Raw genomic sequence first — 27,034 nt, forward strand, 5'->3', positions numbered from 1 at the left:
GCCGGAGGGACCCATTGGGTTTCCGTATAACCACCAGTGGTGTCGCCCATGCACTATAGGTTACAGGTTCCAGCACGCCAGCGGCCTGGAGCCGATCAAGTTCCAGCTTGACCGCTGGCTGTAAGGCCACCAGAAGGGACCAGGCCCGGAAAAAGCGAGGCTGTGCATCTGGCCGGAGGGTGATGTGCACCTGAACGCCAGAGGCACAGCCGAGATCCGGTGCAAACAACGACGCAAAAACGGAGCACAGATCGTCCAAGTCCTGAAAGGGAACAGCCATGCAAACGACCTTAACTTCCTGGCAGATTAAAACTGTGTGCCCGACCGAGACTCGAACTCGGGACCTTTGCCTTTCGCGGGCAAGTGCTCTACCATCTGAGCTACCGAAGCACGACTCACGGCCGGTACTCACAGATTTACTTCTGCCAGTACCTCGTCTCCTACCTTCCAAACTTTACAGAAGCTCTCCTGCAAACCAGAAGAGCTTCTGTAAAGTTTGGAAGGTAGGAGACGAGGTACTGGCAGAAGTAAATCTGTGAGTACCGGCCGTGAGTCGTGCTTCGGTAGCTCAGATGGTAGAGCACTTGCCCGCGAAAGGCAAAGGTCCCGAGTTCGAGTCTCGGTCGGGCACACAGTTTTAATCTGCCAGGAAGTTTCATATCAGCGAACACTCCGTTGCAGAGTGAAAATCTCATTCTGGACCTTAACTTCGTCGGAAATTGAAAAGCCAAACAGTTGAAACTCATCCGGGCCAAAAATATTCAAAGCCGATGGATGGTCGATGACAAAGAGGGTAAGGATCCGTGGAACATGCTTGTATGTCGCCTGGATGACGAACTGCTCACGAAGGAGAATGGAACTGTCTCCGTAGGCAACTGAACGGCAAGAGGGAGGCGACAATGCAGGGGAGCCCAGCCGTATATTTGTTGTTGTTGTGGTCTTCAGTCCTGAGACTGGTTTGATGCAGCTCTCCATGCTACTCTATCCTGTGCAAGCTTCTTCATCTCCCAGTACCTACTGCAACCTACATCCTTCTGAATCTGCTTAGTGTATTCATCTCTTGGTCTCCCTCTACGATTTTTACCCTCCACGCTGCCCTCCAATGCTAAATTTGTGATCCCTTGATGCCTCAAGACATGTCCTACCAACCGATCCCTTCTTCTAGTCAAGTTGTGCCACAAACTTCTCTTCTCCCCAATCCTATTCAATACCTCCTCATTAGTTACGTGATCTACCCACCTTATCTTCAGCATTCTTCTGTAGCACCACATTTCGAAAGCTTCTATTCTCTTCTTGTCCAAACTGGTTATCGTCCATGTTTCACTTCCATACATGGCTACACTCCATACAAATACTTTCAGAAACGACTTCCTGACACCTAAATCTATACTCGATGTTAACAAATTTCTCTTCTTGAGAAACGCTTTCCTTGCCATTGCCAGTCTACATTTTATATCCTCTCTACTTCGACCATCATCGGTTATTTTACTCCCTAAATAGCAAAACTCCTTTACTACTTTAAGTGTCTCATTTCCTAATCTAATTCCCTCAGCATCACCCGACTTAATTTGACTACATTCCATTATCCTCGTTTTGCTTTTGTTGATGTTCATCTTATATCCTCCTTTCAAGACACTGTCCATTCCGTTCAACTGCTCTTCCAAGTCCTTTGCTGTCTCTGACAGAATTACAATGTCATCGGCGAACCTCAAAGTTTTTACTTCTTCTCCATGAATTTTAATACCTACTCCGAATTTTTCTTTTGTTTCCTTTACTGCTTGCTCAATATACAGATTGAATAACATCGGGGAGAGGCTACAACCCTGTCTCACTCCCTTCCCAACCACTGCTTCCCTTTCATGCCCCTCGACTCTTATAACTGCCATCTGGTTTCTGTACAAATTGTAAATAGCCTTTCGCTCCCTGTATTTTACCCCTGCCACCTTCAGAATTTGAAAGAGAGTATTCCAGTTAATGTTGTCAAAAGCTTTCTCTAAGTCTACAAATGCTAGAAACGTAGGTTTGCCTTTTCTTAATCTTTCTTCTAAGATAAGTCGTAAGGTTAGTATTGCCTCACGTGTTCCAACATTTCTACGGAATCCAAACTGATCTTCCCCGAGGTCCACTTCTACCAGTTTTTCCATTCGTCTGTAAAGAATTCGCGTTAGTATTTTGCAGCTGTGACTTATTAAACTGATAGTTCGGTAATTTTCACATCTGTCAACACCTGCTTTCTTTGGTATTGGAATTATTATATTCTTCTTGAAGTCTGTGGGTATTTTGCCTGTCTCATACATCTTGCTCACCAGATGGTAGAGTTTTGTCATGACTGGCTCTCCCAAGGCCATCAGTAGTTCTAATGGAATGTTGTCTACTCCCGGGGCCTTGTTTTGACTCAGGTCTTTCAGTGCTCTGTCAAACTCTTCACGCAGTATCTTATCTCCCATTTCATCTTCATCTACATCCTCTTCCATTTCCATAATATTTTCCTCAAGTACATCTCCCTTGTATAAACCCTCTATATACTCCTTCCACCTTTCTGCCTTCCCTTCTTTGCTTAGAACTGGGTTTCCATCTGAGCTCTTGATATTCATACAAGTGGTTCTCTTCTCTCCAAAGGTCTCTTTAATTTTCCTGTAGGCAGTATCTATCTTACCCCTAGTGAGACAAGCCTCTACATCCTTACATTTGTCCTCTAGCCATCCCTGCTTAGCCATTTTGCACTTCCTGTCGATTTCATTTTTGAGACGTTTGTATTCCTTTTTGGCTGCTTCATTTACTGCATTTTTATATTTTCTCCTTTCATCAATTAAATTCAATATTTCTTCTGTTACCCAAGGATTTCTATTAGCCCTCGTCTTTTTACCTACTTGATCGTCTGCTGCCTTCACCACTTCATCCCTCAGAGCTACCCATTCTTCTTCTACTGTATTTCTTTCCCCCATTCCTGTCAATTGTTCCCTTATGCTCTCCCTGAAACTCTGTACAACCTCTGGTTCTTTCAGTTTATCCAGATCCCATCTCCTTAAATTCCCACCTTTTTGCAGTTTCTTCAGTTTCAATCTGCAGTTCATAACCAATAGATTGTGGTCAGAATCCACATCTGCCCCTGGAAATGTCTTACAATTTAAAACCTGGTTCCTAAATCTCTGTCTTACCATTATATAATCTATCTGAAACCTGTCAGTATCTCCAGGCTTCTTCCATGTATACAGCCTCCTTTCATGATTCTTGAACCAAGTGTTAGCTATGATTAAGTTATGCTCTGTGCAAAATTCTACAAGGCGGCTTCCTCTTTCATTCCTTCCCCCCAATCCATATTCACCTACTATGTTTCCTTCTCTCCCTTTTCCTACTGACGAATTCCAGTCACCCATGACTATTAAATTTTCGTCTCCCTTCACTACCTGAATAATTTCTTTTATCTCGTCATACATTTCATCTATTTCTTCATCATCTGCAGAGCTAGTTGGCATATAAACTTGTACTACTGTAGTAGGCATGGGCTTTGTGTCTATCTTGGCCACAATAATGCGTTCACTATGCTGTTTGTAGTAGCTAACCCGCACTCCTATTCTTTTATTCATTATTAAACCTACTCCTGCATGACCCCTATTTGATTTTGTATTTATAACCCTGTAATCACCTGACCAAAAGTCTTGTTCCTCCTGCCACCGAACTTCACTAATTCCCACTATATCTAACTTTAACCTATCCATTTCCCTTTTTAAATTTTCTAACCTACCTGCCCGATTAAGTGATCTGACATTCCACGCTCCGATCCGTAGAACGCCAGTTTTCTTTCTCCTGATAACGACGTCCTCTTGAGTAGTCCCCGCCCGGAGATCCGAATGGGGGACTATTTTACCTCCGGAATATTTTACCCAAGAGGACGCCATCATCAATTAATCATACAGTAGAGCTGCATGTCCTCGGGAAAAATTACGGCTGTAGTTTCCCCTTGCTTTCAGCCGTTCGCAGTACCAGCACAGCAAGGCCGTTTTGGTTAATGTTACAAGGCCAGATCAGTCAATCATCCAGACTGTTGCCCCTGCAACTACTGAAAAGGCTGCTGCCCCTCTTCAGGAACCACATGTTTGTCTGGCCTCTCAACAGATGCCCCTCCGTTGTGGTTGCACCTACGGTATGGCCATCTGTATCGCTGAGGCACGCAAGCCTCCCCACCAACGGCAAGGTCCATGGTTCATGGGGGGGCAGCCGTATATATGTCGCCATATTAATCAGGGAAACGGTGGCCCCAGTGTCGACCTGAAAACTGACATCCTCTGTGACAATGCGGAGTGTGAGGAAAAACTTCCGCACTGATGGGTCATCCTGTGGGACGACCGATTGCAGAGCATGGACGGTATCTTGAGGCCCAGGGGGGGCAGGATGGGATCGAGTCGAGCGACTAAAACAAACCGATCGGCTGTGGCCCTCGTTGTTGCACAGCGTGTACGTTTTCCAGCGGTGGGGACAGTCAGCCCGCAAATGGGCAGTAAACCACTGTTGGCAAGACAGAAGTGGGCCGCGCGACCGGCGATGAGGGGCGACCGAAGGCGCCGACCCATAGAGATGTCGGAACATGAAGAGTCCCAACGTCGCTGGCTCCTGTCGGCCAGGCCACAGCGACATCGCGAGGGCAGAACACACCGGGACGCCGCGATCGCTGCCACCTGCGGTCGCGCCATAAGACGCTTGTTAGCTGCTTGAGCAATTTCAAAGGAATGGGCAATGCGGAAAATGTCTTCCAAGGAGGGGTTGTCAAGTTTCAGTGCCACAGTACGGACCTCAGGGTCGGGAGCCAGCTGAACCACCACATCCCGGATCAGGGAGTCCGCATACGAAGCCTTACACTGCTGATTGGTGCACGTAAAATCGCATCGACGGCTGAGACCCTGCAAGTCCGTGACCCAGGAACGATACAATTGACCAGGCTGTTTATGATACTGGTGGAACTCCAGCCGAGAGGCGACTACATGGTAGCATTGGGAATAATAGTTTATCAGCAAAAGGCAGATCTCCTGGAAAGTGAGAGCCACAGGATCGGACAACGGTGCCAACTTGCGGAGAAGAAAGAACGTGTCCAGAGAGGCCCAAGACAAAAGCAACGACCGCTGCAAGGAGTCGTCCGTGACTTGAAAATCCGTGAAATGTTTTTTCAGCCTATGTAAGTAGGTTTCCCAGTCCTCTTTAGCATCATTAAAGGGTGGAAACGATGGCGGACGCAGGAAAGCATTGGATACCCGAGGGCCCTGAAGCTGGTGTGGTAACGCGTCCCGGGCATCGACTTTGTCCGTTAGCAACTGCAGCGACTTTTTTAAGATGTCTAACTGGAGTTGCTGCTGCTGCATGAGCTGCTGCTGTTGCTCCAGCAGACAGACCAACTTCACCTCCATACCAATAACGACCACCGTTTACCTCTTTGCCAAAATGTTGTAACTGCGACCAGGACGGTCGCGGGGTAGCAATGACGGAAGGCGCGGCGGGACCTGCGGAGAGGCCCGTGAACAACAACACAACGGAAGAGGACGAACATGACCAACGAAGGACAGAGTGAATACAACAAGACCGAACAACAGAATCACAAGGAAATAAACACGTCCACTCGAACATGAACCAGGAAATAAGCAGTCTAGTGCAAAGCGAGGTGTAAACCGATGTAAGCGAGATCAGACTGACTGGCTGAGGGAGAGGCCGGCGCTTAAGTATGCTATCGGGGGCGCCACTATTGGCGCCCCCACGCTAAAAGCGGCCCGGAGACGCGCGCCGCCACAGCTTACAGTGCAGAGACCTCCATGGGTCTTCGACGTCCATGACTTGGATTCAAATTCAGTGGCGCGTGGTACCAGAGTTTTCCTGTTTGTGTATTGCCCATTTTCATATGGATTTGGCTGATAAATGTGTTGGACAACTTAAGGAAGAAAATGTAGTATTGACATAGTTAAATACTTAAGGCATTCCTTCACCAAAAGTTAGGTTGCTCTTTTAATTTTACTTTCTTATGACCAAGATCTAGATTATAAGATAACTATGCAGTGCTTATGTTCGTTCTATTGAAAATGATAACCCAACTGCAATATTATAATCATAAGGCAACATTAATGTACCTTTAGTGATATCATATGTGTTTCCCTGTATATTCTAACATTGCCCTCACATTATTGGAAATTGATATACTTGGTTTCTTAAAATTTATTATGGTCACTATATTAACAATGTTTTAGTGCCTGAGGTTCACTATCTTGTACTTATGTTTTACATCACATGATGTAATAGTTTCAATAGTGGTATTATTTGTCAATGTTCCTAGTTCTTGTTGTGAATAGATAATCAGATATCATATGTGACTATGTTCTTGGATTCTATATCACATAACAGTTCCCTCATAACATTATCCTATGTGGTATGATATCTGATGCTTAATCAACTATACGTAGACATTTTGGTTGTTTGTTATTTGTGTCTGTAAGTAGATGAGCTTAGGAGGTATAAGATATGTAACAATACTGCTTATAGCTGTTGTATGTTGGCCACTCTGATATTATAACATATTTTTCATATTTGTGATATTATATGATACCTACTGTATATATTCCTAGGTCATTTGTATGTAAAAGTCAACGTTATGTCAATATTTGTAGTCTGTTGGGTGTGATAGCTTTTTGTATATCATCTACGTGCCAAAGTGTCGGCTACTGAGATTTATGATATTGCTGTAGTGCCCTAAATTCAGGGATATAATACATGAGGGGTTCCCAGAACTGTAACAAATATAAGCAAGGGTACCCATACACGAAGGGGGAGGGGGGGGGGGGGGGTTGCCACCCTCCTAGCTCCTAAGGAAAGGTAAAAAATACAGTATGGTCATGTGTTTTTCTTTAAAGACAATGATTTAAAAGTCAGTGTTATGTAGGTTTTTGACAGTTGGAACTGAAACTTTGCTATAACTACTTAAAAGTATCCATTCATCTTCCAAAATATTAAAAATACTCCATACTGCCACGTGCAACCTTGCATATTAGTGGTCCTTCTATTACCCTTTTTATGACTTATAGTAACAGAGATCTAAGTCATCTGGTGACAGAGGCCTTTGTTAAACGAAATACATGATTCAGAATCATTATGACCCAAAGACTATATCAGATGATTACAGACTTGCCCATGTAATTTACACTGTTTAACGATACACTTGTTAATATATGCTGATTGTCAACTTATGATTCCTTATGTACCATCTGGTACATGTTTGTGTATATTCACATGACAGTGTGTACGGTGTAAGATGGAAAAAAAAAATCCACTTAAAAAGTATTTGGAGCCTGTTTACTTTACTTCTAACGTAACTTTGTCGGGAATAAATATTGAGAATTACGTTCCTGCCTGCTTCAAATCAACAGAACACACTACAAATTAAACACACTTTCATCTCAAAGGAAAGTTCCTGCTAAATGTTTGCTTTATAAACTATCCCAAAAGGATTACCTGTAATAGTATTTAAGGTATGAATTCTGGGATTGTGCTGTTTGAAAATGTGTTCACATTGCAATCCCCTGTTGTACTCGTGTAATATTTACCTAGTTGTAATACCTGTGTCTATCATTAATAATACTTTATTATTAGCACTGAAATGTGTGATATTTCATCCATTGTACACTTAGTGAACTCTATGGCTGTTATTTAGTTACTTCAAACATCTTTCATTGAAGTGATTTCTTTTTTTAAAAAACTAGGGAATACTGATTGCTGGTACTGAAGAACAGAAGAAGAAATATCTACCTCATTTAGCAACTGGTGAGTGGATTGCTGCTTTCTGTTTAACAGAACCTTCCAGTGGTTCTGATGCTGCATCAATCCAGACACGTGCAAAGTTATCTGAAGATGGGAAGTCGTGGATTCTGAATGGTAGCAAGCTGTGGATTAGCAATGGAGGACTTGCAAACATTTTTACAGTTTTCGCAAAAGCAGAGGTAAGATGTTTAATGATATTCTTCTCAGATTTATCATCATATTTCAAGTAAATAATTATATAGCATAATATTTTCTTGGACAGTTGATGAGTTTTATGTGAACTCCATTCTCAGAATAAAATGGAGTTCATGTGAAATATTAGTTATGTTATTTCATAGTTTGCTTTTTTATTTTAGGTAGAAAATCACAAAGGAGAGAAGGAAGAAGTTGTATCAGCTTTTATTGTGGAGAGAGACTTTGGTGGTGTAACGTCAGGAAAACCAGAAGACAAGCTTGGAATTAGAGGGTCCAATACATGTGCGGTAGTGAACTGTTTCTACATACATACAAAACACTGTGTGAGTGAGTGAGTGCATGCGTACACGTGCGCATGTGTGCATGTGGTCAGTTGCAAAATTGAGTGAATGGAGACAAACAACGAAGCCATTTCCATATATTTTCATCATGTTTTACTGTTGTTGTGGAGTACAGTAGATGTGACAATGGAAGGCTGCTCACTGAACTGCATACTACATTGTTTGTGTGTGGTTTTTACAGATAATTGTAGATGATAAAAGTTCAATGCAAAATGGTTTTAGAATGAAAGAATAATTTCAAGTTTCAGGAAAGATGTGAAGAAAGTAAATTAAAATAGTCATTTGTGTTGAATGTTGTCGTCGTCATCGCTGTCATTTCTTCTTCTTCTTCTTCTTTGGTCACATTAGATCACCTGAGCTGTTCCGCATTCAGATTTTCTTTGAAGGTTCGTGTGGCTCACCCAGTACCTTTTCATTTGTTTTGACCACCATTTCCTCAATTCACCTGAAATCTCTAAAGTCATTCTATTTTTCACTTCTGCTAAAAATTTGTCCGTCTTAACATTGGAGTTAATTTTATGTTTTTCTCTGCACCTGCTATCTCGAGTTAAAGTGCTTTGACATCTTGTTGGATTTATAGGATCCACTGTCCTCCAATCTTCATTTGCAGATCTTGTTAATACTTATAAATCCTGTTTTGTAGCACTTATAAGAAGTGAAACAAATGAGACTATGTTCTACTTCATTGTACTAGTGATTGTGTCAGTCTCTTGATAGATAGTTTCATTGAGGAGGATTTCCCAAACTTTTGTGCCAGATATATTTATTTATGCAAGTTTTGATACAATATGCGCCATAGTGTGGGCTGCTGATAGTGAGGTCAATGCAATTCCTTGGGCTAAGTATATTATGTTTGTGGTGGTGGGAAGACCTTGGTGAAATATGATTAATGGAAGGAGTAAAGGTAATAACTCCATGTATGTCTGAAGCTCATAGTCATGAAAATCAAACAGTTCACAGGTGTAATGCTTGTTCATTGTACTCAGCTGGCAAAATATTTCAGCAATTGAACATGTTGCCACCATCAGGTGCACAGATGAGCTGACTTGGTGTGGATGGCTGACTTCTATCTCATTCCCTTGCAGTCCTTTTGAAACTCTTGTCTGCATGTGATGGCTGGCGTTGATGATTGAGTAGACAATTTTGTGGGCAACTGTCATTTGCAAAAGCCAGTGGGGTGTCCCAGATGTGGCAGTGTGGCTTTAAGCACTCCACAGACTCTGGCAGCCAGCTTGTTGTGTTTGCTGAGTGTCTTCTCCTTAATTAGACTCAGTGGTGGTTCCCAAGCCTTGCTGATATTATAGCTGCAGTCCCAGTTGATGAGGTTGTCCCTTGTTTGTATTTCAGTGGTCCCAGTATTTGAATGCTTTTGCTAAAATCCTGGTGTGTTCATAACTCATCTCCTGAGTCTCAGACAAACAGTGCTCCGCAACCAGTGACTTCATGGGATACACTAGGCAAGTGTGCTGCTGGTGTTCTCAGTAGCGATCTTCAGTGGCGCTCACTGTTTGTCCAGAATATTTCTTGCCACATTGACGTGGAATCTGGTATAACCAGCATTCGGTAAACAGACAGTTTTTGAGCTCATCAATAATGCTTGTGTTCTATTGGTGGGCAGAAGACAGTTTTTACTAAATGCTTTTTCAGGATGTGCTCAATTTTTCCTGATAGTGCACAGCTGGCCACTATAACCAACAGGACACTCATGAATTGCTCGATGAACTAATATGCCATGAGGTACTAAGAAACACAAGAATAGGTTTCAGATGAGTCTTTCAACAGAACTATGCAGGGCTACGTAGTCCAGCTGACTGTATTGTGCAGTCCCATTCGCTCTGCAGTGCCAGTACAATGTAATCAGCTGGAACTATATAGCTGTGCAAGTGTATGTGTATTCCATCAGCTCTCAAGAAGGTTGCATCCAAAAGCTGTCAATGCTATCAGTATTGTTTATGTGCCTATTGACAATTTTGTAATTACCACATAGAAAAGAAAAGATTCGAGTTGGAATTGAAGACATAGAATAAGTTTGAGTTTTTGTGTTTCAGATACACAGACTGCAAAAGGATAGAAGGAATAAGAAATAAACCAGAATGTATGTACAGTTTGAATTGCTTTAGTTAAACTACTAAGAGAGTCCATAAATAACTTTCAAAGATGTCTGAAATGGGAAATTTACAGTTAATATACAGGGTGATTCAAAAAGAATACCACAACTTTAGGAATTTAAAACTCTGCAACAACAAAAGGCAGAGCTAAGCACTATCTGTCGGCGAATTAAGGGAGCTATAAAGTTTCATTTAGTTGTACATTTGTTCGCTTGAGGCGCTTTTGACTAGGCGTCAGCGTCAGTTGATGCTAAGATGGCGACCGCTCAACAGAAAGCTTTTTGTGTTATTGAGTACGGCAGAAGTGAATCGACGACAGTTGTTCAGCGTGCATTTCGAACGAAGTATGGTGTTAAACCTCCTGATAGGTGGTGTATTAAACGTTGGTATAAACAGTTTACAGAGAATGGGTGTTTGTGCAAAGGGAAAAGTTCTGGACGGCCGAGAACGAGTGATGAAAATGTAGCACGCATCCAGCAAGCATTTGTTCGCAGCCCAGGAAAATGGACTCGCAGAGCTAGCAGAGAGCTGCAAATTCCACAATCAACTGTATGGCACTTATCTGTCTGTAACTACCTGAACGTCAACTACCCGAGGCGATGGATCGGCCGCCAGGCAGCCCGTGACAGAGCACTTCATCACTGGCCTCCAAGAAGCCCTGATCTTACCCCCTGCGATTTTTTCTTATGGGGGTATATTAAGGATATGGTGTTTTGGCCACCTCTCCCAGCCACCATTGATCATTTGAAACGAGAAATAACAGCAGCTATCCAACTGTTACGCCTGATATGCTACAGAGAGTGTGGAACGAGTTGGAGTATCGGGTTGATATTGCTCGAGTGTCTGGAGGGGGCCATATTGAACATCTCTGAACTTGTTTTTGAGTGAAAAAAAACCTTTTTAAATACTCTTTGTAATGATGTATTACAGAAGGTTATATTATGTTTCTTTCATTAAATACACATTTTTAAAGTTGTGGTATTCTTTTTGAATCACCCTGTATATTACTAGTTTCAACTTACATTGATGAGTGAAAACAGTGTGCTTGCCTACTTAATAGTTTGTTGCTCCACCCGTGGACCATGAAATAGCAGAAATTCTGCATGGCATCAATTCAACAGGTCTGTGGTAGGTTTCCAGAGATATATGGCACTAGATGTCTATGCATAGGTCCCATGTGTGCTCCAGAATACATGTAGCTGCACCCACATTGTACTTTATCAGATCTGTCTCAAATGACTGTCTGTCCTGCTTTACAGGGTAGGCAAGCCTCAGACCTCCACGTTTTGTGATGATGAGTGGACAGCCAACACTTTGTCATGTAACTGTGGTTTTAGCGTCCTTCAGCCACTTTCCATAGATGCCCATAACATTTACACACTTGCAGCTGGCAAGCTTCACTGTTTGCGAGATGCTTGTTTCCTGGCACTGGGCCGTAACAATCTTCCCTTTGTCAAAATCACTTGTCAGTGTATTTTCCATTTTTGGCCTGTATCATAGCTAGAATGATTCCATATTCATCTCTGCTCTGTGTATATACTTTCCTTAATGCTTAATGTGCCCACCACACCACCAGCCAGCATTGCACACTAGAACAGCAGAAGGGTCAAAATGACTCTTATCCAACTTTGTCAATGTCATATCCAATTCTTTTTCTTTGTTCATGAAATGGTATGACTTTTCGCAATTTATTCTCCTCTTTTTCACGATGTATTAGGATTTACAAAAATCTGTGTTTTCTTGGACATTTCATTTTAAATAGTGTGCCATGGAAATTCAAGTACACTTGAGTTAACTAGGGAGAAAATTCATAGTGACATACATTTAATTCATTGAAACCATAGATTGAAATCGTAACATGCAAATATTATCAAAGCTGACTTTTAGGATAATATGTTCTCCCATAGTAACCAGCAGCCCATAAAGGGTCAAGAGAATATTACACAAGCATTTCTGAGAACAGCTGATCCAGTACATGAAAACCAAAACATTTAAAGTTATCCATACCATAAATTCTGAAGCCGTCCCCCTCCCCCACCCAACTTAAAATTAATAAACTGCCAGAGATGTGTCTGCCATAAAACAACCAACAATAACATTTTATATTAGTAAAACATCTGTTAATGAATGCTTACAGCTGCATGCATAAGACACTAAAATAACAGAGTGATTTACTCAATGTACCTTTCATTGATAAGACAGTGCATCTGTTAGAATTCCACAACTGCATCTTGGAATGAGAATCTTTCCAAACATGCCATCCATCCAGCTGATTAAGAACCAGTAGTCCTTCACTCATAATACTGAGACATTCAGCCTCCCAGCTTCTTATTGCAACACAGCAGATTGAAGATTCATACACAAGAAACCCGTACAACGTGTGCTCAGTACAGCACTCTACTATAGCACCTTACTTGCAGTGTTGTTAGCAGTGCTTCAGAAACCGTGAAATTTCCCAGCACTACCCGACCAGATAGTGTTCTAAAAACCAAGTGACAATAGAATGTTCCTCAACACAACTGGTATCAACCACTGGCCACAACTTAAGGAATCCACGCTGGTGCCAATTCACATTCATATTACTTTTCTAAAATCCACATATCAGATGATTTCATACAATTCCAGTTCTGTAACATCAGAACATACAATGACGCTCAACAGCTTACAGCAGCACACCATCACGATACACTTAGTGAACTGAACACCTTCCTCCAGTCCACCATTATTCGCCACAGACAGTAATCACGCTGTCTGCTGTTGTCAGTTGGCAGCTCCTTTCCCAACTGTCCCACTGCCTCGTGGCTCCATCCTTGAGAAAAAGATGCTAGACAGTAACTGAAGCAAAATCTCAGTCGATTCACAGTATCATGCCAACTGTTACAGTACCTAAATTGGTGGAAGGGTTCAATATGACATCACATAATTTCTATTCTGGATAAATGTAAACATGCCAACATTGAAGTGGCAAAAAATCAGCACTTGTGCACAGTTGTTGCTGCTCTGTGTTGCATTTTAGCACATACACATTCCAATTTGCCACAGTTTTATCATGTCATTGAGATAATATTCTATGCCCACGTGAAGGATATTTTTGAACATATCCCATCGGCGTGGAGTTTCTGGTGAATGCTGACATTGAGCCAGAAACTATTTTCACTGGTGGAGATGAGATTTTTGTACCAGAGAAAATTGAAGGTGAAGACACTGTGAACAATGAGGGATTAGAGGACGTGAATTCAGATGCTGATATATGTCAATACTCATCCAACACAGCATGCCCAGTTGAATTCCTCTACAATGATGGACACTAGGGATGGAGCCAAGGAAGAGATCACCAATTTTTCAATTTCTAGAAGCTTTCAATAGGAGATATCAAACTGTGACAGACAGATGTCAGCCAGATCATCCCCATGTCAGTGTAGAAGTCTCTCCTTATACTGTGTTACTGAACAGTGATCAATGCCAAATGATTCATGAGCTAGCGCAACAGACAAGATTACGCATGTACAATTGCTTCACATTCTGGAGAAATGCCAAGCCATGTGAAAAATGCATTACAATATGTTATGCATAATTCGATGGAAATGCAGAAATGGATACGATATGACACTGCTTGTAGTAACTCAGAATACTCTAAATGTAAAAGATACACCATATCATAATGCTGAGTCATGGGCCACATTTGAAGTACTAGTGAAGCCAATGGCATCATCACAGGTCACTACAATAATCAAGTTGTTCATCAGAACACCAGCAATGTGAAAGTTATGGTGATTCTCATGTGTGACTGTGTTAGTGTTATCGTAGCACATACCATTCCCCAGAGCAGGTTATCAATGTTCTGTATAGCTGTACATTTTTGCAACACACTCTGCAACTAGCTTTGAGAAGAAAGTGGCAACACTTACTGCAGAACTTCACATCATTTTGTTCAGTCGCATACAGCACAAGCTGTGACAGATTTGTTCAGTTGATGGGGCTGGGTAGTGGCTGGATTGTGGTGTACCGTCCACCATACTTCTAGGACTTGAAGCCTTTGTGACTTCGATTTGATCCCTAAGATGGTGAAAGCACTTCATGGCATTCACTTCAGAACTGTTACGGAAGTTCGTTGGTCAGTAGGCTACTGCATTCAAGCTTTTAACACAACTGGTGCTGCTAAATGTATCCCAGATCTTTGACATTTTGTATCAGTTGTAAATAAATTGTTGCCACTATTAAAGCTCCAACCGTAGTAACATGGAACCCTAACAGTCAGAATTCTGAAAAAGCATACCTATACTTTAGCAGTAGCACTATTTAACATCTTAATTGATGCCATACAAGAAAATGAACACAAATGTAAACCAAATTAACACATTAGCCAGAGACTTTTAATGTAAACAAAAAAATATTTTTTCAATTTTTAAATTTCTTATGGTATTATATTTTTTTTAAATTATTGGAAATGACCTGTGTATGATGTCAGCCTGAAGTTAATCGTATCTTTTTTCCATCATGATAAGGAGCAGATGACTTATCACTGACATTTCTGACACGATACTAAAATAAATGATGGGCATAATGGCCTGAAACTGGTCATGACAATAAAATAAAGCTTCATGTATTTTTGGCTTGTTGCCATCTCCAAGAAAGTTGGAGTATGCATCAAGGGCAGTCAGTCAGTATCCAGCAAGGGGCCAGTGAAGTCGACATAAGCCCCCACCCATGGTTATGAGGGTGTCGGCCAGGGTGAGAACATTTGGTTGGGAGCTGCTTGCTGTGCTTATTTCCTTCATTACAAAAGGAGCCAGAGTGTGTCAATGTTCACTCTGCTGTTGCCGTATGTACTGTGTTCCCAGGGTTAGATTCCTTTCCTGTGTCTGTTGTGACAGCCTCCACCTTGCCCCAGAATCCTAATTGACAGCTGGTGGTCTGGAAAACTTTGAAGGATTGGGCCCATATTAAAACATTCAAAGTAGGGTCCTCAATTTGTAGAGCTTTCCAACGCACCTCCGTATCCGGGGCTGCCCGAATGATCAGATCCTCAATCTCATCTGCAAACGATTCCTTGTTTACCGGATTCACAAAACAGCATTTCAAATTGAATTCCTGCAGTTCAGCCACTGATGTGTGGGTATGAATGATGAGGCTGTTTATAACGCTGATAACATTCTACACATGATGCAATGACATGATAGTGTCAGTGAAAGTAGGTAGTTAATAGAGCTCACATTTTGTCAAAGGTCAGGTGGGTCAGTTCCATGAGAGGGCCCAGTTTGCAAATAAGCTGGAACACACTGGGCGAGATCCATGACAGGAAAAGTGATTTTAACAATGGCTCAATCTGTTACTTGAAATGTGGCCAAGAGCTGCCAGGGGCACTTCTTGTATGCTTACCACTCTTCCACCATCTCATCAAAGGTGGGAGCGATGGCAGATTTGTAGCCAACTGCTGGGAGAGCAACATGAACAACAAGGCTTCCTGACATTTATGCCTCTCTAACTCCTGTTGCAGCACGACTTCCAACGACACATTCGATAAACTAGCATGTTGTGTAGGGTCCACGAGTATGTAACGTACATGAAATATGCCTATGGTCATTGCCAGTTATGTTGTAACTTACAACGTAGAAAAATATGGGATAGCACCACTAGAATAAGTATACTTAACAATCATGCAGTACAGTAGTTCACAATGGGTACAATGTATAGCATAGCCACACGGCAAGACAGGTACAGTACGGTTCTAGCTAGTATAGTAAATAGCACAGTGAGCAAGAGCAGACTGAGGGCAATCGCTCGGTAGTGATCGCATACATACAGTGTGTTTAGGTGGCTGCGCAGCTGTCATACGTGGTCACTCGGTGGCTGTGTCTCCCCCTGGTGGCCACACTTTGCAGTAGTGGATGAGGAGTGACTATTGCATCATATGTTCCAGTCGTACATCGCTGACATTGGCTGGTGACGGACATCTAGGTGGTAGCCCAGTACGTTACCAAAAAAGAGAACAAACTATTGCACTGTTCTTGTTCTTTTTGTTATTTATGATGATGAGGATAATGAGAATGATGACTGAGTTCAATTATCATGACTTAGCAGGACAGCTCTGTGAAAGATCGCTGATTGATTTGAGCACTGACCAGCTTTATATAATTTTGTATTAGTTTTGATGCACAAATGCCAGAGAAACTGATCAGAGAACTTATGAAGTAGTACTAAGTGGTGGACTGAACATACTGAATGACAGTGAGTATATGTTAAGCACACTGTTGTGGAACTTTGTGTATACAGTGTTAAGAAGTGTCTTATTTGTGTTCATAGGTAATATTTTTGTTTATAGATCTTATTGCAATAACCCATTGTACAAGATGCTGTCTGTTATTCTGTAATGACTATAGAAAATGTTGGTTGAGTCGTGTAAGTGTAGTAAAGAAAATTTCATAGTTTATTTCAATGTCAGAACTAGTCCAACTTTGATTTGTATTCAATTCGAGGACTTCCTTTATTCATTCATAAGCAGAATATACATAATACAAACAGTTCTCTTTAGTATTTATAGCTTACATTTAAGTAAGTGTGTAGGTTGCAGTAATCAAACAATAGCTCCATTTGCTTACAGAGTGAGGTGGCACAGTGGTTAGCACACTAAACTCACATTTGGGAGGACAATGGTTCAAACTTGTGTCTGACTCAGGCAAATGCCAGGGTGGTTCCTTTGAAGGCATATGGACAACTTCCTTCCCCATTCTTCCCTAATCTTATGGGACCAATGACCTCGCAGTTTGGTACCCTCCCCAAAACTAACCAACCAACCAACCATCCATTTGCTCAATACCACAACTGGTTTCAGCTAATGACTTATCTCTTGTCATTATCAGGTTTCTATGAAATGTTACATGTCTAATGTCTTCTGCAGGTTCTGTATCACCTACATCATTACATGCTCAGAAACAATTATTCTAGAGTGACATTAATTCTGCAATTAGAGTTATAACATTTCATGGAAATTTGATGATTAGTTACTAGTTGCAAACGGCGTCAGCAATGGATCATCATCCATCTAAAACTGCTGTGTAATTGTTATATATTTCTGTAGTTGTGAAAAATTTTTGGAATCACACGGGGTAATCGTGGACAAAATTATTAGTGAGCAACCCATTCAGGCAAGGAGGTTAATGTTTAGATTAGGAAAGCTGTCCGAAATTACTACACCAGTTATAAACATTAGATCTTAGAAAATGTGTGATTTATAACACTGAATAAAATTGTTACTGTAAAAATGAAAGAAAATTCAACTGCCACTCCAACTGTGAAAACAAGATGTGAGGTGCTTTATGTGAAAAACAAATTTTCATATTTTATGTATAGAAAGTATTATCTATATTGCCTTAGTAGTTTCTTTTATCCACATAGATAAAATGGTTTATGCTTTAAATAGGTATTCTTTGATAATACACCAGTTCCTGTTGAGAATGTCTTGGGAGAGATTGGAGGCGGCTTCAAACTGGCTGTGAATATTTTGAACAGTGGTCGATTCAGCATGGGAAGTTCTTCTGCAGGTATCTATCTCACATGTTTTAACAACTTCAGTTTCAAGAATATGGCATAATTTTTAAATAATTATCTCATCTCCTTGCATATCTCTGGAATGTATACAATTGTTTTAATATTAAAAGAAATCACAACATGAATTACTATATTGCAGGAATTTTAAAAAAATTAATAGAGTCAACAGCAGAACATGCCATTAACAGAAAACAGTTTGGAAAGCAGATTAAAGATTTTGGACTTATTCAAGAAAAGATTGCAAAAATGACATGCAGTACATATGCTATGGAAAGTATGGCTTACTTAACAGCAGGAATGTTGGACACATACAAAAATCCTGATTGTGCAATTGAAGCTGCTATAGTAAAGGTACTATGAATTTAAATTTCCAACAAGTTAATTATATATTACCATTAGTTTTGTTCAAAATTATGAAAAGGATAGATTGCTACTCACCATATAGTGGAGATGTTGAGTCGCAGTCTCTTTGTTGTGCCGGTCTGTGACTCGGCATCTGCACTATACGGTAAGTAGCAATCTGTCCTTTCCATAATATTGTCATTATTCCATCCTGGATTTTCCATTGTTTGTCATTACTGTTGTTCTTAATATAGTGGCAGAATATCTACAAGTTTCGCCTGCCATACAATAATTACAGCCCACTCAGGACCTCTGGTAGGTAGCTGCACTTTAATTATAGCCGCCTGGTACATACAGACATCCACTTTTATAATATGTATGGCTTCTCTAAGTATTTATATCTTTCACAGTTACCAATGGCTACATTGTCTAATATTTAAAGATCTACTGCTTGCTTTTCCATAGTTAAGTATTCTGTAACTGTGACAGGCTCCAGATGTTTGCTGTACCTTGTCCCAACTGGTGGCAGAAAGCATGGGATGGCAGATAATTGAGAAATGACACAGCTAACTCCATCACTGACCCTTCCCTTCATTTTCCTCTTTATTGGTGTGGGGCTTTATACACACACCATCCCTTTGTCACATCCACAGTTTGTTTTTTGTGTCTTTTAACATCTAATGATGTCTAAAATCTGCAGTTAATGGCAGTGATTTTGAGCAGCAAAAAAATACACTGATGGGAAAAAAATCACAATATCAAAATATAATTAGTGTAGAGTAATGAAATTTCAGGAATATATTTGTCTAGGTAACATATGTAAGTGATGAATATTGCAAGATCACAGGTTAACCCTTCATTTGGATTCCTGTAATTCTTTCAATGTTACAATGGATTGTTCAACATTCGCATTTTGTACATTGCAAGATCACAGGTTAATCCTTCATTTGGCACACACAGAAATATTGTGAAGGAAAAGTATTAAGTTACTTAAATTAGATGTATATGGTCATGTGAACAATTTTACACACATTGTTTCAAAATGCAGTAGGTTACCTCTATAATTTCTCTCAAAATGGGCATGGGTGCTACAATAAAAGTACTAAAATGTTCTTGTGGCTGAAAAAAAGGTTGCATTTTGCAACCCAGAACAATTCCACATTTTCCGCATTTTACAGTCAGCCATCCCTGAGGGTAAAGTCTGCATCTTTGGTTTTTGGCCCATACTTTGGCCAGTGAACAAAACTGTCATATTGTCTATCATTTACTGGCACAGAAACTGCTGTTTACTTCTTCTTCTGGTCTTGTTGTCCATCTGATACTCAAAGCCAGGTTTCCTCTTTCTGGAAAAGATAAGTCCATTTGCCGTGCCCCAAGTAGGAAATGACAGGTACCTTTGTATTGTAAGTCACCTTGAAGATTTCCGCCTTTCATTCATAAGCAGCTTTCATTGCAGAATAGAAAACAGCACCACTAAATCAAAGGAAACTGCTACACTGGTAACTGAGGCTCACGACATTGCAAGGTGTCTGCTAAAGATGCACACTGTTCAAAAACTTTTCACCAGATACAACAGAATGTCACGGTATATGAGATTATATGTTGCTTGCAGGCACCATTACCCATTCAAGGACAAAAATTGAAACATGTTGCAGAAAACATTCTGCAATGTTTATGTTGTTTGAGAGCAACATTGCCAGATGCACATATGAAGTGCTGGTACATTAATAACTGGTGTAACTGGCACAATGTTGAATGCAAGCATGCAGATGCACATGCATTGTGTTTTAAAGGTGGTGGATGCGAGTTTGTGGGATGGAGTTCCATGCCTGTTGCTCTTTGTCAGTCAGTACAGAAATAGTTAATGTCTTTTGTGGATGACAGTCAGTAGAGCATGTTGGGTTACAAGAGCAGTATGTGGTATCCTGTTGGAAAACAGTCCCTGGAATGCTGTTCGTGAATGGCAGTGCAGCAGGTCAAATCACGAGAGTGATGTAAAATTTTGCAGTCGGGGTTGGTTGGTTAACCTCAAGAGTGCTCCTGCTGTCATACAAAATCACACCACAGACTCCAATTCCAGGTCCAAATCCAGTGTGTCTAACAAGCAGACAGGTTGGTTGCAGGCGCTCAACTGCCTTCCTTCTAAACAACACACACCCATTACTGGCATCGAGGCAGAACCAGCTCTCATCAAAAAACAGAACAGAACTACTCCCTGCCCTCCTTGAGCTCTCACTTGAGTCAACTGAAGTTGCAAATGGTGGTGGTTTGGCGTCTGTGGAATGGACGCTAGAGGCTGTCTGGCTCAGAGCTGTCCCTGAAGTAACCTTGGAGCTGGCCTCGAAATAACAGATTTGTAACAATTCATTGTCACTGTGGCGCCAAATGCTGCTGAAATTGCTGCTGTAGATGCAGTAAGATGTCCCAGAGCCATATGCCGAACATGAAAGTCTTCCCTCTCAGTAGTGCCATGTGGCCATGTGGAGCTCGGTCTTGTTGCAACCAGAAGGAACATCCAGCTTCTCGAGGCCATATTTCACAACCTCGTTCAAACTCAGTGGAGTGTTGATGGCATCTTTGACACCTTAAAGGCATTCTTGACTAACATCAACTCACCATGTCTAATCTCAAAGGTAACTAATGCTCATGACTGTTACAGCATGTATTGAAACCAAACCTAATTTGCATCCTCATAGTGCTGGTACAACTGCCACTCTTATGCGACTGGTGTGAAATTTTCCCTTGGCCTGTCCTTCCACATAGAACAGTGAAAACTGGTAGTTAAATAAATTGCTGAAAGTCTCCATTTTGCTCACTAAAATGATTTTCTTCTTGAGGATATCAAGTTAAAATTACAATTGGCTTTGTATCTGAATTAAACATACTTTTACCTCAAAACTACATATAATAAAATTTGATTGAAGAAATAACTCTTAGATACATGAAATATTTGGGCACATGCCTGTAGAGCATTCACAGTATGGCTGTGACATGAACTTACTAAAGTGTTTCTCCAGAGTCTGAGAACTCGGAAGTAAGCAACTTGCTTTCCACATGTAATTTTTCCTATCAGACAGTCATCATTAAACTGTTTACTCCTTGGTCCCTCCCTTTACTTTCAGACTTTTGCCTTATTGCTTGCTGCCCACACTCCTTCCTCCCAGGTCACGCTTTCCCTCTTAAATTCCCAACCACTTCAGGTCATATTCACAACTGAGCAATTTACTTAGATAACTGCTATCTCTCTGACAGAAACATTGGGAATTTCATTTACATTTAGCTTTAATCAGTAGTAGGTTATGATCGCACACATTTATATTTTCCTGTCATTGCCTGTAATAACTATCAAACTTTCCTTGATGGTTATTGATTCTATTTCTTCTTTGATGAGTTCTATAACTCAATCTTTTAAAACTCTGTTTGTTGTATTTAGGTTTTCAGATAATCTTATCAAACACAAGTGAACCTGGAAATGCTCTCCCACTCCCCCTCCCCCCCTGCTCTCTCTCTCTCTCTCTCTCTCTTCGCCCCAACCCCGTCTCTGCCCCTCCCCCCCTCGCTCCCCACCATTTGTCATGAAATTTTAGTCCTGGATAGCTGATGTGAATGGGAACCAAAACTACTAATGTTGTGTATGTCAACAACACACCATTTTTAAACCCCGGAAACATGGTGCCATGTGCTCCCATTGGCAATGGGATTGTCCTGTTCCTCTCTTGCCATTCGTCGGTTGACGGGCAGCGCTATGGTTGTCGGTTCACACATACAAACGTCCCTCACAATATCTGGCAGGCAGAGCATTCACAGTCATGCATTGTTCAGAGCATCTCGCAGAAAATCAGAGCATGTGGCGTCAAGTTTCTGTAGTTCAAAATTGGTGCATTGTCGACCTACACAACATCAGTAATTTTGGTTCCTATTTGCATCAGCTATCCAGGGTTAAAATTTTATGACAGTTTTTCTCCACCTTGTATATATATATTAAAAGACGTATAGGTTGTGTCTGTCTGAATGTTTGTTAGAGTATCATGTGCAAATTGGAAGTAAGTCAGTCAAGAACTTTTTGAGATTTTTGCTAACAGTGTTAATTGTTGTCTTGTCTACATATAGTAGTGTAATAAAGCTTGGTACACTGATGAGATAGAATGCCTCCTGGTTGTGGTGTGGCCACATTAAGCAAAGTATATAAGCAGCCCAGAGACAAATGGAGAATAATTCAAGCCATTTTCTTTCTTTCCCTCTCTGTGCTTCTAAGGCCACCAAATAATCTCTCAGCACTTTTACTGTCCAATTAATTTTCTGGGGGAGCCAAATGTTGAAAGCATGATGATAGGATTCTGCAGTAAGTTTCCAGTGTAACCTAATTCTCTCCAGCAATAGTGATATGCACTGACCACAATAAATTCTTTCTGTGTATCTAGATCAAAATTACCATTAAAAGATATTTTCATGTGACACAGGATTTCATCCACACATTTATTGTAGGCTTGTAAACAAAATCCATGAAAGCTCCTTATCAGCAATGACACGTCTTATTTGTGTGGTATAGTACCCTTTTATAATTCAGTTCTACAATTAAGCATAGTTTATAACCTTCCTGTTTAAAACAAGATAATAAATCTATCTTTAATTTCTGTTTCAGGTATTTAGTTCAGAAGCTTTGTGGCACAGTGTGAGTGAATGCTTGCAAGTACTTGGAGGCTTAGGGTACATGAGAGATTCTGCATGTGAACGTATCCTGAGAGATTCCCGAATAGCAATGATATTTGAGGGAACGAATGAGATCTTGAGGATTTTTATTTCTCTTATGGGTATGAATTTTTGTTTTATACCAATGTTACCAGATGTTATGTAAGTTTTATGCTTGATGCTGGTCCCACTCTTGTAACCTGGTCATGGAGGTGGCTCTGTTGTGATGCAACTATTATTGTTTTGAAGAACTCATGTCTGGTTAGTGAGAAAGTTTTTACAGGGCACTTTGTTTTGAATTTTGTTTTTTGTGTGTTCTTCTGTGTCACAATCTTTTTTTATGAGGAATCATTCCAGCATGGTCTGTTAAGCATGTAATTCATCCTAACATTATGTACTTCCCAGCTCATCAAGCCTGCTAAATGTTACCCCTCTAGAGACCAGTGATACTATAGTGGTAGGAGGGATTTGTGATATTTAAGTTTTCTTTTGTATTGTACCTAGCAAATTGGGACAGTGATTAAGGCATTGGACTCACATTTAAGATCAAGCAGTTTCTCTAAATTGAATAAGGTATATAAATGGGTATTTCCTTTGAAAAGGATGTGTGTGACTCACCTTAATTTCATTTGTACCTGGTTGCCAGGACTGTCACAACCACTGAAGTTGTACACCAATATCGAAGGATATTTGAGAATATAAGACAGTCCAATGCACTATTGTGCAAATCTGATGTGATCAGGTGGTCAACATTTTAACAGCTCTTAGAAAGAAACAATCCTGTACAGTTATGTATCGCACTTTATAGTAACATAATTATCGCGAAATTATTTCTTTTACTGGTTATAATGACATCCTACTACTGACAGAGTTAAAGTATGTAGATGAAGAGGTAAGATGGCATTTAACTGTGATGTCAACAGTTAGTACCATGTGTTAGTGGAAACTTGTTGGCAAATGTGACACACATTCTTTGTTTTACATATTTGTAATGGCACACATTAATGGTCAGTTCAATATGGTGCTAAAGGTTGTAGGGGCAACTAGCCAAACAAATTACTAGACTGGCTCTTACACTCACTATTAAATTTTGCATTCCTTTTTGACAACAATTTAAGGGAATGTGGATTCTAGTGACACATTCACACCACATACGTGTTACAGCTGAAGATTTACCAAGAACAGTGCTGTGAATTATGTGAGCTGCTATTAAGTCTTGCTATCATCTATGTCATAGCAGAACTTAATTACAGAATGTTCAATAAAGTGCACCGTTTTTTTAGTGTTGCTTTTCAAACATTGTCTTGTCTCATTATGTTGTTCTGCATAATTTCACAATATGTATAGAGTCCTGATATTTTGTTTGTGCATTAAGACATGAGTTTAAGAGAACATTATTCTCATTCCACAGTTGCTGCTACATACAAATATGAATTCAGTTTAAATTACTCACCTTTTGCACATTAACTAGTCTTAAATTGACTACTTTAGTTACTTTTTGTTTTGTTGATTTGTGTGTGCCATTTATTACTTCATTGTATTGGACCTCGTAACTGTTTTTTCCCCTTGTGGTCCCTGCATTCTCTGGTTCGTTACTGGGTGCTTATGACCTTAGATGTTTTGTGCCCTAAAACCCCATTAAAAATTATCACTTTGTGTTTAAAACACTACATTTCACTGTTTGCTTCATCCTTCTCAACACCAAGAATCATTTGAAGTTGACTGAGACCCTTATCTATAACTAAGAAATAGAAAGAGTTAAATTCACCAACAATGTGATACTTTCAAAATTAGTGTCTAATTATCACTAAGATTTTTCTGGGAGTCCCATGGTTCATATGGTGTGGGAAGGTGTCTGTTGGTATAACCAGACATCAATCTGAAGTGTTTCACACATCTTGAATTCTCTCCCTCAGATGCATTTTAAGGGGTCCTAAACAAGTGTTAAGTCCCTGGGATGATATCTTGAGTGTAAGGAGGGTGAGAGCCAAGGCTCGCAATGCAATACCGCACAGAGTTGGCAGCCATTATCATGAAAAACACTTTTCCACATAATATTCCAAGTCTTTTCTGTTAAACATTTTTATAGTCTTCTATGTTGTGGAATAATATTTAGTCTTAACTGTTATTTCTTGACAGAAAAAGCATGTTTATGGAAACTTACTGTTTTAGGACACTGCTTCCAATAACTTCCAAAAGACAGCTGTAATATGGTGCAGAACATTTTTAATGCCACTCTGTACAGCTCTGTTTAACCCCAGGGATAAAATAATACATGTATGTACCATTGAGTGACCATTGCTTGAAACATAGTGTCACTTTTGGCAAGGAATCCATTTTAAATTCTGTTCTTAGATAGCTTTGCACATCTACATGTGACCAAACATGGGTTTATTTGTAATCAGTTTAGTGCTCACTTTGTTCAGGAACAACACACCAATCTTCATTTGTATCTCAATTAAAATGTCACCCACAATTATTTGAAGCATAGTGCCACTTTTGAAAAAGGAATCCATTTACAATATATTCTTAAACTGCTTTGCATGTTAGCCTGTGACCAAATATGAGCTTGAAACTTCCTGGCAGATTAAAACTGTGTGCCCGACCGAGACTCGAACTCGGGACCTTTGCCTTTCGCGGGCAAGTGCTCTACCCGCGAAAGGCAAAGGTCCCGAGTTCGAGTCTCGGTCGGGAACACAGTTTTAATCTGCCAGGAAGTTTCATATCAGCGCACACTCCGCTGCAGAGTGAAAATTTCATTCTGTAAATATGAGCTTATTTGGAACTCATCCTGCAAACACATTCCAGAATTGTACTGCTAACATTCATTTTTACGTCAGCTCCACTATCAGACACAGTTATTTGATGCTCCGCAAGTATGAATCACTGAATACATTGTTTCCACTAAATTGTTGACACTGGTTGATGATACAATCTCCTGAAAGACTTTTTTTTCCTCAAATTGTTGGTGCCACTTTTTTTCTGATTTTCGTCCAGGTTTTTAGTTCTGGCGCCAGATTCAGACATTGATATCAAAATGGATGAACCAGCATTGCCCATTCAGAGTTGCGTGGTTTCACAGCCACACTGCAGGTGGTGTGGACACCACACAAGTTGGTGAGACCCTGTGGCAGTGTAGGCAATGAGAACAATAAGTGCACATTCCTTGTCCATTCGTGTTTACGTATCTGACACTATGTGGTTGCCAACTTTGCTGTTCACATGCAGTGACATGCTTCTTCTTGTTTATTTCTGTGGTCTTGGTATTAAGGTTTTGTTCATATGCTGTTGACGATTCTAGGCCTTATGTTTTGAATTCCTTGTGGTCTTGTCCTCTCGGATTTGTGTTCAGTTTGCCGTTGTACATAAGGTTCTTTTTGGCAGCTTATCATTGTCTCTGAAACCACCTAATGGCACTCCCTGTCTACATAGTGTGTTATTAAAGGGGCTATGAAGCTGACTCTCATGTGCAAAATAGCTCATAACGGGGTATCAAAGGAGCTTTGGCACTGTCAAATAACGCTGCACGAACAGCTTCAGGAACAAATGATGGTGCAGCAACAGCTACAGCAGGAGCAGATGCAGGAGCTGATAAAGCAGAATGTGGAGCTGATCTGAGCTGTGGGCATGCAGCCTGTTGATAGAGTGCCATTTTGTGTGTTGGATGACACTGTTGAGAGGTGGGAAAACTGTGTAGATTTATGCGATGTTGTGCATTAAGAAACTTATCAGATCCCATATTCCAGAGCACTCTGTTACTTTGCAGTAGCAACAGTCTTCATACAATTGTGCAAAAGCTGCATTCGCACACAGACCCCGAGACATTAAAATTTACTAAACTGTGCAAACTACTGAGTGAGCATTTCTGCTACAAATTTATATTGTGGCAGTGCGATTACAATGCAACAAATACAGGAAACGTAGTGCTCAGTCATATGCATGCTGGATAGCCGATCTGCAAGGCCTAGCTCACAAATGCAAGTTTAAATGTACAAATTGTGGGGTCTCTCATGCTGATTC

The 27,034-nt window shown here is 40.6% G+C and overlaps 1 protein-coding gene across 1 annotated transcript in view; it reads left to right on the forward strand.

Moving 5' to 3' along the window:
* Nucleotides 1–27,034, forward strand: part of LOC126248600 (complex I assembly factor ACAD9, mitochondrial-like) — a 106,265-nt gene that overhangs the window by 68,931 nt on the left and 10,300 nt on the right. The window contains exons 3-7 of the mRNA XM_049949736.1: nucleotides 7,734–7,970; nucleotides 8,148–8,273; nucleotides 17,856–17,976; nucleotides 18,123–18,334; nucleotides 22,968–23,136. Coding sequence (XP_049805693.1) covers nucleotides 7,734–7,970; nucleotides 8,148–8,273; nucleotides 17,856–17,976; nucleotides 18,123–18,334; nucleotides 22,968–23,136 — 865 coding nt within the window. The remainder of the gene's footprint in view (nucleotides 1–7,733; nucleotides 7,971–8,147; nucleotides 8,274–17,855; nucleotides 17,977–18,122; nucleotides 18,335–22,967; nucleotides 23,137–27,034) is intronic.

Source organism: Schistocerca nitens, chromosome 3 (assembly GCF_023898315.1).
Source record: "Schistocerca nitens isolate TAMUIC-IGC-003100 chromosome 3, iqSchNite1.1, whole genome shotgun sequence".
NCBI classification, from domain to species: Eukaryota; Metazoa; Arthropoda; class Insecta; order Orthoptera; family Acrididae; genus Schistocerca; species Schistocerca nitens.